We start from the raw sequence: 13,633 nt of genomic DNA, 5'->3' as shown, positions 1-13,633 counted from the left end.
TGGGGAGGATGACAGAGACAGTCAGAGGGCGGGCTTGGGCGGAGGGTAGGGTCCGGAGAGCTGTGGTTAGACGAGAGAGATAAAGCAGAAGTGGAGCGGAGAATAGAAGCGAGAGCTTTGTTTTCTTTAGACAATTAAAAGACGTACAATAGAGGGAGACCCAGGCAGCACTTATTATTCTCTCTAAGCAAAAGAGAACTGGGTGATTTCAAAGTGATTGTATGGAAACCTATTTGTTTTTACCTTTTGTTGTGTGCAGTATATTGACAAGCAGGGAGAAGGAGGCATCAATGACGTCCAGTATGCACAGATGCAAGTGAGCGAAGAAGTTGAACCTTTTGCAGTTTGAACCCTCATAAACGGTGAGAGATTGAAGGCTGCAAGGCTGTCAGATTTTTTATCATCGTTTCCCCTCTCTGGCTCCAGGATGCTTGGCTGCGCCTCGAAGTTCTTCACATATGAGACGACAAAATCTGTTGTGGTGAAGAGCTGGACCCTGGGCATCATCAATCGCACCGTTCAGCTTCTTATCATCGTCTACTTTGTTTGGTCAGTACCTCAAGGGAGTGTGTGTGAGTGCATCTAAGGAGGTTTGCCTTGTTTTTCGTACATAGTGGGTAAAATGCCTAATAAATTGTATAACTGAACGATCCTCTGATTGTTTTACACAGCTTCTTAATTGCAAATTATCAGAAGAGTTATTATTCATTTTTTAAATCTCTTTATTGGGTTTTTGCGGTGAGGACATCCATCGATCCATTCATTTTCCAAACTGCTTATCCTACTGGGTTGTGGTGGGTCCGGAGCCTATCCGGAAACAACCCAGCATGGGGGGCCAGCCATCGCAGGGCACACTCACACACCATTCACTCTCACATGCACACCTACGGCCAATTAGTGGAGTACAACATGAAGCGCAATATAATTGCATTAGTCCTAGTCATTTATCACTGATCATGCCCAAATCTATTAAATGCTACAAACCCCTTAACTCTGTCCTCCCTCCACTAATACTAACCCCTACCCTTATCACACCCTGAAATATTAAATGGGACGGTGAGTGCGCAAGAACTGAGAAAAGAAAATGAAATCAGATCAATCAATGTAATAAATCAACTAAAAACAAGTTGAAAAAGAAATGAATGAATGAATGAATGAATGAATGAGTGCAGTTGGATTAAAGTACCTATATAACACGGGCATAGATGTGGGTTTTGACTACTGTGGCTTAGATTGCATGACTAGTCCAATTTAATTTTGATAGTCAGAATACCATCTTCTGAGATGTGGTTCCAGGCTTTATGGAAGGGTTTAAGGGAGCCGTTTACATCGTAAAAGGGCATGCCTAGCCTGTATGGAAGAAGAGTGATTCAGCTTAAGAGTGTTGTCCCCACCTCTCATCCGCAGTATCACATCCAAGGTCTTTTTTACCATTTTTTTAGAGCAGCAGTGGGCCTAAGATTAATAGAGAGAGAATGAATTCATATATAAGTTGAAAGAAGTGGCTTTTCTGCGGTGATCCAAGGGTGAGAGAGCTGTGGAGCCTGGGCTGAGACTGTGAACGGACTGGGCTGAGACTGTGAACGGACTGGGCTGAGACTGTGAACGGACTGGGCTGAGACTGTGAACGGACTGGGCTGAGACTGTGAACGGAGGGATGTCATTTTAGTATAAAATGCCTCGTTTGGAAAAACAGGGAAGAGGTGTATTTTAGGAAGAATGAATTTATCTGCCAAGTTAGCAAAGGAACGGAAAACATGTTTTGTTGCAGAGGGTCTCGATAGTAGTCAGGCTATTTTTGGTCTATAACTGGAAGGCTGAATCAGAAGGAAAAAAATGAAAGAAATCAGTGATTATTTATGATAAGACTGAGAGCCTATGCAGACTGAAACAGGCCCTAAACTGTTTTTAAAACTAATTTTGACGGTGTTCGGCTTCCTTGTCTGTAATTGTTAACGGTAAACGCGGAGCCAATGGCTGAGTGGAGTGACAGCTGTGAGAAAACCCAGAGGGGGCGGGGGCTCAGGGTCTGGATTATTAATCCATAAGAGTAGTTTGTCGAAGTATAGTAGTGATGGAGGTTAGCCCCCCCCCCCCCCCCCCCCCCCCCCAATATGTGCAGACTTATCGGCCCATATGAATGGATTTACAGGCTGGTTCACAACAATTTTGATCATATTAACTAGACCCTCCAATGGAAGAGGAAGGGACTGACTGTGGGTCAACTTCAGCTCATCTAAGAGGAAGTTCTTAGCAAACATGACTTGGTTATGAAGAACCCCCAGGTATCTGAGACCTTCTATGACCTATGACCTATGAAGGAAAGAGAGACTGGAGGAGTTCTTCAGCAAAGTGATTAATGGAAAAAAAGTTTGCTGTTATGAAAGTTTAATTTATATCCTGTGAAATATCCAAGCTGATTTAGGAGATTAAGAACAGCAGAAGAGAAAACGTGAGGTTGGATAATGTACAAGAGGAGGGTCTTCTGTAAGTGAGCGCTTATGACCAACACCAAGCCGGGTGACGGCTTTGAAACGCTCTCCATCGCGATGCCAAACTGCCAGGGGCTCAATGGAAAGGGCGGATAAAAGAGGAGAAAGTAGGCAGCCTCGGCTGGAAAGGGGCACGATGAATGCTACCGGTATGAACCAAACAAATTCATGAAATAAATTTGGAGCTGAAGCCAAATTTTCCAAGAACAATTTAAACAATTGAACATTTTCTGCAGTCTCTTGGCACCTTGCATCCCTTTAAGGAAAAGTCTGGATGAATTCTGCTCACTGGTTATTTTGCCTGATTGAATCAATTGCCCTTGATCCCTCTACTCACTCATTCTTCCGGGTTTCCTTTACCCCATGCGGCATCCTCCACCAAACTACTGTTCTAGCTGGGTATTCCTGCATGAAAAAGCCTACCAGCTACAGGACACAGCCATCGAGTCCTCAGTTACGACGAAGGTGAAAGGCAATGGCATTTATGATGACAAAGTCATGGACATAACGGATTTAATTTCACCCCCAGAGGTCAGTGGCACTGGTGTAAATCCTGTATCCCAATCTACTACAACAACACTTTAAATGTCTTTACGGCAGCGTAAAATTACCCCCCGAGATTTGGGGCTCCCGAGATTTGGAGCCCCCTGTAGGCCACAAAGTCACTAGCATGGTTAGTACACTAAATATTAAATAAGCACATTTTTCATTTAGGATATGCCAAAGAAGTGTGTTCTGCTAACCAGCTAACTAGGTGTGATCATATGACTCTACTCACTAGCTATTTATTTAGTCTTTGAATAAGACCTTGGTGGAGGGGGGGGGGACAATGTGATTTTTTTCAGTGGGGCCCCCAAAACAACAAGGCTCCCCTCTGGTAGTAGCTCTGCTTTAGTGTGTCATGTGCTGGAATGAACCCTTTCTTCTGTGTCTCTGATTAACAGGGCACGTCTGTGTTCTGCATCACCACGAGACTCATCACCACAAAACACCAGTTTCGAGGTTCCTGTCCACATGTACGTTTACCTTAATCTTACTGCCCCCTGAGCTGAACTTCAGATTTGATTGACATTCCAAACAGGCTTTTCTGCATGCAAAGCCCATGGAAGTTTTTTGTGCAGTTTTGTTGCAGGATAAATCGCACGCTGGTGTTTTGTGTCGGTTCCTGTCATCTTACAGATGCACCTGCTAATCTTTTCCTTCTATCACCATAAGACGAGATCCCTTAATGGTATTTATACTTCATTGCTCAGACTTATGCATTTTGTAAGGAAACTTACAAGCAGACATAATTCTGTGGGCTTGTGCTGTGTTTCTTATAGTGTGTAAAGAAAGCTGTGGGGTCGGCTGTAGGTATATGAGAGGAACTTGTCCAGGAGAACGTGGGCCGTTTTTTAACAGCCTGTGGCTTTTAATACAGGAGTTAAAATATATTTACACTCACCCCTGCTGAAAAAACAGCTAAAACCCAACTTGTGCTGTTAGCTCGTTATAGCTGGTTTCAGCTGATGGCCTAAGATGGTCATGGATGATCATTTCCCAGCTCTTTCTTCTCTTTAATGGTTTAACTGGGGGGGGGGGGGGGGGGTCCACCAGTTGGTCATGCTGGCGTGGCCAGCCTGTGAAGCTGGTCATGTTGATATGACCAGCTAAACCATCAAACCATCTTATGAAAACATACCTAAAACTGGTCAGCTGTCTGAAATTGGTCAACCAGCCCACAGAGTATAAACCGCAGTGGCCACAATATCGGGGACATCTATAAGTATTAGTTAGAATCCCCCTTTTGTTTCAGGGTTGGGGGGAGACGTGTATGCAGAGAAGCCTTCTTTGCACAATACTGTCATAATGACCTGATTTTTGTGCACTTGAGGCCTTCCTGTCAACTTTAACGAGTCTGATTATTCTTCTGTGACCTCTCTCATTATCAGTGTGTTTTTAGCCCCAGACGTCCAATTCACTGGGTGTTTTTTGTATATCACAACCATTCTCTGTAAACTCTACACATTGTGGTTTGTCTGAAACCACTTCAGCTGGCACCAGTGATCATGCCTTGTTTAATATCACTGAGATCTAACACTTCATTATTTGTAATGCTTAACTGCACAGTATGGATTAGGCTGTTCAGGTTAACAAGGAGGTGTACCTGATATACCAGCCTTTGAGTGTATGGAAACACGTCTGCTGAATCCTGCTTTACGGTTCCTTCATTGTCGTGCCCTCATATTTGATCAATGCATTGTGTTTTTTCATAGATGTTAGTTATGTTGATCCAAGGTTGACCCCAATGTTTGTATGTGTTAAGAGAAAGTATAGCTGCAACAAGACAGAAGACTGCAAGAAATACATGAGTCAATCAGATAATGGTAAGCTAAATCTCTCACAGAATTTAGCTGTTGTTATTTATTCACAGAGTTGGGTAATTCAGGTCCACGGAGTAAAAGTCCAGACTGGGATTTTATTTCAACCAACCAGTTGAGTACTCTGTGACTGTGACTCTTTATGCTCAACTGGTTGGTTGAAACAAAATCCCAGTCTGGACTTTTACTCCGTGGACCTGAATTACCCAACTCTGTTTATTCAAAATCACTGTGTCAAATGGGGGGGGGGGGGGGGGGGGGGGCGGGCAGTGTATGATTCAGAGGGTTAATATGCTGTACTGGGAAGGTTCCCATTTCAAGACCAATCGCTGTTTTACTGCTTGGACCCTGAGCAAAGCCCGTCACCCCTAATTTCTTCAGGCACTGCCTGAACTTGCTTTCTCAAAATGTTGCTTTGGTTAGAAACATTTGCTAAATGAATAAAATGTAAATTCTGATTATTCTAGTACACGTTAGCAGTTTTGTTTCATTGTGTCATCAGTGGGTTCAAACGCAGCACTAGGTTCATGGTCCCCTTACTTCTTTTCTCATTTCTCGTCCTTTTTTCCTATCACACTGATCGCCCCCCCCCTCTTATTCTCCCACTGTTTTGTGACCCCTCGCTCAGGCATAATAACCGGCAGGTGTGTGGAATGTAACTCCTCCCATTTCTGCTGTGAGGTGAGAGGCTGGTGTCCCACCGAAGTTTCTGCCATGGACACGTGAGTTTGGTGCAGCCCTCTTCGTTTGTGTCCCATTTTGCTGTCATGCTGCCATATCAGTGACGCCCCCCCACTCCCCCCAATAAGCCAGTAACCCCGCTTCGTAGTACAGGCCACAGGTGTCTCTAGACCCCTCCACCTGCCTTTCTTATTGACTCTCTCTGTCGCAGGAGTCCCATAACGGAGGTGGAGAACTTCACCATCTTCATCAAAAATAGCATCCGTTTTCCCACCTTCGACTTCAGCAAGTCAGTCTACGATTGTGATTTATCCTCACTGGGTGTGGTTGGCTTTCAGCTAACATGATCTTCATCAGTGAATAGAAAGGGGTTTCTTTCAGTTCCACCTGTAGCAATGTGAAATTGTCAGTTATTAGAGTAAAACAATAACAGTGAACCTTGCAGATTACTTTCATTGGTTTAAACCCTTTTCAGAAGCATCATTCATAGCTTAACTCCTACGCACTCCTACAATAATTGTGTTCTGTCACCTGACATGTGCCTTTGGGGTCAATTTGACCCCTGGGTAAGTGTGGCAGTGGTGGTTTCATAGTTAGGGAAGCGTCCTTGTAATTGAAAGATTGCAGGTTCGCATCCCCGACCAGCAAGGCACCACTGAGGTATCCTGCCCAAGGTACCATCCCCAAGCACTGCTCCCCGGGTGCTGAATTAGCTGCCCCCTGCTATGTCACAACGTATATGCACAGGACATGTTTCGTTGTTGCGCACTGTGTGCTGTGGTGAGTCAACAATGACCACTGATCACTTAATTCTAGAGTTATATGCACGCTAGTGACCCCATGCCAGTGGTGCTTAGCTTGTCTCTGCATGATCACAGTAATGTGGACACTGCGCATGAATCCTTTGACATGTTGAGGGATGTTTTTGACCTCCCAGTGTTCTTCTTCACTCTCAGGGGTAATTTTTTGACAAACATCACTGCGAAACACATACAGACATGTAAATTTGACATGCAAGACAACATCTACTGCCCAATTTTTAAGGTGAGGGACGTCCTCCATTACGCCAATCAGAACTTCTCGGCGATCGCCCAGGATGTGAGTAACGCTGCCTATCATACACATTTCATTCTTTCATCTCAATAGCTATGGACTCCGCCTGTATGTACACTTTTGCCCACAGGGTGGCGTGATTGGGATAAAGATTGGTTGGCTGTGTGATTTGGATTGGTCAGAGGAGCACTGTAACCCCACCTACACCTTCAATCGCCTTGATGCGCTGTCACAACGAAACAACATCTCCAAGGGCTACAACTTTAGGTAGCATTCTGCCTGACCTCTGAGTCATGCATCATCTTCTAGTCATGCGTCATCCTCATCTTAGACAACTCAGCACTTGCATGCTGCCGCCTTCTTGCCCCATTGCAACTTAAATCTAAAAGCTTTGACTCTCTAAACTAGAATTTTGCCATCTTGTTATTTTGCCTTCCTCTGCTGCCCCCTGGAGGATGGGCTCCCTCTTTCGGTCTGGTTAGGGTTAGGGCTTCCTCTGCTGCCCCCTGGAGGATGGGCTCCCTCTTTGGGTCTGGTTAGGGTTAGGGCTTCCTCTGCCGCCCCCTGGAGGATGGGCTCCCCCTTTGGGTCTGGTTAGGATTAGGGCTTCCTCTGCCGCCCCCTGGAGGATGGACTCCCCCTTTGGGTCTGGTTAGGATTAGGGCTTCTTCTGCCGCCCCCTGGAGGATGGACTCCCCCTTTGGGTCTGGTCCCTCCAAAGGTTTCTTCCTTCTTGGGCATTATCCTTCCCACTGATGTCTCTGGCTTGCTCTCTGGAGGGGTTTTGGGCAGGGAATATGTCAAGTGATTTGAGACAATGTAACATTCTGAGAATGCCCTATACAAAAAAATAATAATTGAAAACTACAGCAAATATGGATATTGGGTAGTAGGTTTAAATGTGAACATTCAGTTGTCACTTCAATTGTCAAATCAATTCACTGTGTTAAAAGTAAAAAAAAAGTGTTTTAAATTTGACATTAGCCTTTTTCACAGATGCCATGCTTTCAGACTTATCTCTTGTGACCTCACAGGTATGCCAAGTATTACACAAATGAGAATGGAACGGAATATCGCACACTATTCAAGGTCTTTGCCATTAGATTTGATGTGCTGGTCTATGGTCAGGTAAATGAACCATGTTTTCCAGTTCTAACTTGTGAAGTATTATATGAAGAAAACTCGTTGTACAGTAAAAGCTCATGTATCCAGCGTTCAAGTAACCGGCATGCTTATGTAAGTGGCACAATTAAACCATCGGTATAAAAAATGAAATCCATAGTAATAAGTAACAAGGCAATTATATTACAGTTCACACTAAACAAACAGAAAATAACAACAAAAATTAAACCAAAGAAAAGCATTGTGCAATGCAAATGTCAGCTCCTGCACGTGCGTATACAGTGATGCACGCAAATGAAACATTTCGCTCCAAAGATAATGCCAAACATCTTGAATTTTGTTTGGTTACTTATGTTTAACGTTAGGGCTGTGCAGGAGTTAAGTTTGTCGGTCCCCACCATTATATGAATACAAAGGTGTGTGTGTGTCTGTATGTGAGTGTCTGTATGTGTGTGTATGTGTATAAAAGGATTAAGGTAAATATAATAAACTTGTTATGCAGTGCAGGGTTTTTCAAGAGTAACATTCAACTCTCCAGAAAACTGAACTGGCTGACAATGCCTTGGTCCCAACATTGCCGGATATATTAGATCTCACTGTATTTGAGTGCATGGAGTATGAGTGAGTACTTTTATTGTACTTTAATTATATTTTGTATGTTTCTTGGTTTGCTGACCAGGCTGGGAAGTTTAATTTGATTCCAGCACTCATCAATTTTGTGGCAGCCTTTACCTCAGTTGGTCTGGTATGAATTTCGGTTTTACCGACCTTATATACAAACACATCATGCACAGACACAGTCCTGCTGTTGTTTTTATTTATTTTACCCATTACGCCTGATAAGCTGCTCTTCTGATTGTCCCTAGGGCACGGTTCTCTGTGACATCATTTTGCTGCACTTTCTGAAAGGATCGGATCAGTACAAAGCCAAGAAATTTGAACAGGTAGCTGAATAGTTCATTGGCTCTGTCCGCATTAGAGGTGATTTCACTGTTTCCCCTGATTTACTTTCCAGCTGAATCAACAGTCTCTTTTCCCATTCACTCTTCACTGCCCCCCCCCCCCCCCCAACCATTTCACCGTCTGTGTGTCCAGGTGACAGCGATTACGAACACGTCATGCATCGCCAAGACCAATGATGGGTATCAAGGCAGTTGCCAACTGCTTTCAGTTAAGCATAAAGAAAGGGGAGATGTCATTGAATTTCGCAGTGAGCAAGGCAGTCAATTAACAAAGACTCTCAAGAAATAAGAGAAGGTTTCAGGTCATGTTTTTCTAGCACTGCATCTTGCAAATAAGTCAACTGTCCGTAAATATTTTGATCATTTTGGAAAGTTAATGTATCACTGTAACTTTGCATGATGGGAGCCATAGTGTCTCTGCTAAACTACTAAATTCAGACCCATAATGATACTGTTTCATACTGCAGGGATGAGAGATCTGTGATATTTTATTTTTCTTTCTATGATTTAATTTACAATTTTTTAGTTTTCATTAAAATATAATTGTTGAGTATGACTCTCATGACTGAAACCAGGATAAGTGGCTGGAAAATGTGTGGATGGATGGATGGATGGATGGATGGATGGATGGATGGATATTGGGTAGGATGAAACTTCGTCTTATTGTGTATAAAGTATACTGGGAAATTTTTAAATAAACTGTTTTCTTCTGTACTGATGTTTTATTGGACCAACTCGGGTTGTACAGTTTAAATGAAATAGTCAAAAACTGGGCTAAAAATGAAGGAATGAACTGGGACATTAGAATGTGTGTGTTCCTTAATCCGAATTGCCGTTTACATCTCGCAGCAGGAATAAATCCTGCGCGAGGCCTGCAAATGGAACTTCGTTCTGTCGTGCAGTGTATAATGCAGTGACAGAAAGTTTAATCGCACCCAGGATGGCAGTTTTTTTTTTTTTTTGGTATTTTCACTATTGTATGGTGCTACCAGTTTCTGTGAAATGTGATTAAAGATGCAAAAACATAATGACATAAAGTAACGCTGCAGGGAAGACAGTCCAGCATAAGTCAAGGCGTCAGCATGTTTGAAAACGCGCCCCAGAAAATACTTCCATGAATTTTAATGGATTCGGCAAAAGCACGACTGCTAACCTCAAAGAACTGGCCGATCTCATATAAAGGAATCTTTTATTCTTCAGATTTACCATTTCTTTTAGATGTTTGTTACGATATCGTCATACACGTGAGTCCTTTTCAAGCACGTACACATTTGGAACACGTGCCACAATTCATCCCTACTGGGGTCCAGAATGTTATTCCAAGATCTGAAAACCTCTCAGAATAAAGTAAAAGCACCAGATTTTAATTAAAATCTGGAGCGCTTTTTCGGTTGATTATCGACACCTACTGGTCACTGAAGGAACTTTTCCATTTCCACAGTCTACCCTGCATTCCAAAAACCCTGTATTCCGATAGTCTTTTATCGGCGGCGTCAATGTCATTTCAATTGCCGTACCAAAATAATGTACGTGTAGTAGGTGAGTAGGGGCCATTAACGGCCACGTTACCATTTATTTTTCATAATTCAACTAAGAAACAGGATGGCAAGTTACATTCTAAATGTGAAAAGGAGTTGATTATTTTCACATGCAATTACAGAACATTAATACTCATTATCAAAATAAATTGGTATAATGCAAATATAACGGAATGGCATTAAACAGCTATCACTTCTCATGTATGCCAGGTAGACCTGCAGCATAGTTGTCCTGTGATTTTGTGTAGTGTGTGTGTGTGTGTGTGTGTGTGTGTGTGTGTGTGTGTGTGTGTGTGTGTGTGTGTGTGTGTGTGTGTGTGTGTGTGCGTGAGTGTGCACCCACCGTACGTGTTGTTGCAACAGTCGAGACAGTCGTCGCGGCGCACAGAATATGTCAGCGTGGTGGTAGATATTTGTGTTGAGTCTTTTTAATGGCTTCAGTTAAATACCCGTATAAACAGCCTCATCTTTCTCATTTTTTGCCGGCATTATGCCATGACCCAGGGTCTCCCACGCTGTACGATACAATTATTTACCAAGTTGGATAAATAAAATATCTGAAATCTGAATCTGAAATTTCGCCTGCAACCACATTTCCCGCTATGCATATGTTGGAGCAACGCTGGGGGTGGGGGCGAACCACGATTTTTGTAGCTTTGGTCATATTTGTTTTCGCAAACTCAATATGACAGTATGGTTTCGATTATTTTACTGTTTCATTGGCAGATAGCTTTCACAGCAGCATTAGGATACTAGGCTATTAAAAACAGAAAACTGGACAGATTTGACTTTCCCAGGACTGTACATTTGACAGCCATGTTCTCAAAAAGTATGACATTTTCTAACAATAACATGCTCTTAATTATAGTTTCTAAAGGTGACGTGGATTGTTTTGAAAGGGGAAATGAACAGTTTTCTAAAGAAACATAAACATAAATGTTAATATAAAATCAGTATAACTACTATGATCACTCGATTAAACTCGATTACTTGATTTTTTTTTTAGGCATCAGTTAAAAGTTGCCTTCTCGATACTGGCCGGCTTTCAGCTTTAATTCAGTGGGTAGAACATTACATAAAAATGTGTACATAATGTACATAATTTTTCTACACAATCCCCTCCTTTCAAGGACTCATAAGTAATTGGACAAATTAATATAACTGCAGATAACACTCAAGTTTATGGCTGCAAGACCAATTAAACGCTCTGGGGGAGGGACGCCGTCCGTGAGACTGGGGTACACTGTGGGGGAAGGACGACATCTGTGAGATTGGGGTACACTCTGGGGGAAGGACGACATCTGTGAGATTGGGGTACACTCTGGGGGAAGGACACCATCCGCACTCACACACTACGGCTAATTTTACGAACCCAGTTAATTTTCCTATCTGTCTTTGTCCCCACGTGACATCAGGAGAACACTGACAATGTTCAGCAGGTGCTTTTATCCAACGCAACATACCTATTTATTTATTTTTGTTTTGTAACAGCGAGGTCAGGTAGCTGTCAGAACAATTATGGGTTACTGGCCTGACTCACGGGTCCAAAGGGATTCAAACTGACAACCTAAAATACGAATTCCTCTCACACACCGAGCAGAGGTAGGAACAAAAAACTTCTGAGAAGAGAACTTTTCCACATAAGTATGAGTATCTGGGCCCATGTTTGACTTTTGAGTGTGTGGAGCTTCTTAATGGGGCAGACTTAGTTCCTGTAATAAGCAGAACTTCTTTTTGGAGGAAGTACTCTTGTCCTCCTCAGGATGACAGTTCAGATAACTCCCTTATCGGTCGCATGTCTGGCCTTCTCTGCCTTTGTGCTGTTTCTCCTCCTCTTGTTAGCCCATCTCGTCTACTTGAACCACAGGGAAGCACCTTTGAGCAAACAGAGGGCTGTGGCGATTTCCACAGGCTGGTACTTACCAAACTGTCCTTCTCTAGCAGATAGTCTTCACGGCTCAGTCTTTGGGGACTTTTTTAAAACATATTCAGGTTTTATGAAAGTGACTTGGTGTTATGGCTATGAATGATAATTTATTTTATTGAAGATTAGAAGTGAAACATGCAACTGTGAAAATTGCTGATGTAATGGAGAGATTTGCTTTTCAAAAGATTTTTGGAAATAAATGATTGGTAGCATGGGATGGCAAATTAAGTGGACTTAAGCCCTGAGTATAGGTGATTATAAACCCTATTTAGGTGAAATTAAGCCACTCATTTTTGTCTCATAAAAAGTTGTGTTTTGAAATCCATTTACGAAGTTGTTTAGCAATGTGCAGTATTTTACACATTTACAGCCCTCAGATGCTATTACAGTCGAACCTCGTTACTACGTACCCCGGATACAACGTTTTCACCTTTTCAACGTACAGGTTTCTAATTCCCGTTTTAAGCCTATGTATTATTCCAATAGCAGCCATTGTTTACAACGTACACCCTTACAGCGTAAACTTCGATACAAGATCCAAATTTATAGAGAAAATACGAAAACTAACCATCGTTACAACGTACAGCGCTCTCCCCGCCCACCACAACTTATGTCGCTACATCTACCTGGTCTTCGCCCGACAATGCACATTTGTCATGATTTAATTTGACCAATATTTCATTAATATTTTCAGGCCAAATGCCAATTTGGATGCGAATGTTTATTTTAAAAATCCATTTTGACCAGCCGTTGTGTATTTTCGTTGCCGTTTATCGCCGGCCGGCACTAAGTAATCGTGAGTAATTTAAGGAAAATTTCAAGGATCCAAATAAGCTTTGTCGAATTATTTAACAGGTAATAATGTGTTCGTTTGTTTTGTAGTGAATTTAAGGGTCTGTTCTATTAAAGTTTTATCATTTACATGGATATTTCGTGAGTTCTTTCATCCATCTCGCACTAAGTGGTTACAACGTTCTATGCTTATAACGTACATGTTTTTGATATTCCGCCTTGTACGTAGTAACGAGGTTCAACTGTACATCAATCTAGTTGGAAAAACATTTCAAAACTGGGGCTTTTTTCCCTTAAAAATTGTAATGCAGTATTTTACAAATTATTATCTCAATTTTCTACGTTTATTCTATTCTAGAATTAGAGGGGTTACTGCACAGATGACACTGACCAGACAGGGGAGCACAGGACAAGCAGACACTAATATACAGGGACTAAGCGTCAGAAAGGAGGCAGGTATGATTAAATGAGCGGATGACAGGGGACGGTCGAGGGGCCGAAACGGAGCACAGACAGACCCTGACACATCCATCCATCCATCCATCTATCCATTTTCCAAACCGCTTATCCTGTTGAATCGCGGGGGGTCCGGAGCCTATCCCAGAAGCAATGGGCACGAGGCAGGGAGCAACCCAGGATGGGGGGCCAGCCCATCGCAGGGCACACTCACACACCAACTTACCAATAATGTAACACAATCTCTGAA

The 13,633-nt window shown here is 42.6% G+C and overlaps 1 protein-coding gene across 3 annotated transcripts; it reads left to right on the top strand.

Annotated features, from left to right (window-relative positions):
- The first annotated feature begins 280 nt into the window (after positions 1-280).
- LOC125728602 (P2X purinoceptor 3-like) lies at positions 281-9,382 on the top strand. Of its 3 annotated transcripts, XM_049005497.1 has the most exons (13): positions 281-316; positions 427-549; positions 2,888-3,023; positions 3,437-3,508; positions 4,798-4,858; positions 5,481-5,574; positions 5,745-5,822; positions 6,490-6,631; positions 6,717-6,853; positions 7,621-7,714; positions 8,388-8,453; positions 8,575-8,652; positions 8,804-9,382. In XM_049005497.1, the coding sequence occupies exons 1-13, from the start codon at positions 291-293 to the stop codon at positions 8,957-8,959; spliced, it is 1,263 nt and encodes a 420-aa protein (XP_048861454.1). In that variant the 5' UTR covers positions 281-290; the 3' UTR covers positions 8,960-9,382. The 3 variants fall into 3 exon arrangements, with proteins under 3 accessions (XP_048861454.1, XP_048861455.1, XP_048861456.1); XM_049005498.1 differs by lacking the exon at positions 5,745-5,822; XM_049005499.1 differs by lacking the exons at positions 281-316; positions 427-549 and adding an exon at positions 2,165-2,641.
- The last annotated feature ends 4,251 nt before the right edge of the window (positions 9,383-13,633 follow it).

This window comes from Brienomyrus brachyistius, unplaced genomic scaffold, assembly GCF_023856365.1.
Source record: "Brienomyrus brachyistius isolate T26 unplaced genomic scaffold, BBRACH_0.4 scaffold343, whole genome shotgun sequence".
Taxonomy (NCBI): domain Eukaryota; kingdom Metazoa; phylum Chordata; class Actinopteri; order Osteoglossiformes; family Mormyridae; genus Brienomyrus; species Brienomyrus brachyistius.
Note: the sequence above shows the minus strand (reverse complement) of the source record. Positions and strands in the feature narration are given on the sequence as shown.

Excerpts from the sequence above, each read along its gene's own strand:
- LOC125728602 (XM_049005497.1), top strand. The coding sequence starts at position 291 with ATGACGTCCAGTATGCACAGATGCAA. Across the intron at positions 317-426 it reads TCCAGTATGCACAGATGCAA|GATGCTTGGCTGCGCCTCGA; the intron begins GTGAGCGAAGAA and ends CTCTGGCTCCAG. Across the intron at positions 4,859-5,480 it reads CATGAGTCAATCAGATAATG|GCATAATAACCGGCAGGTGT; the intron begins GTAAGCTAAATC and ends CCCCTCGCTCAG.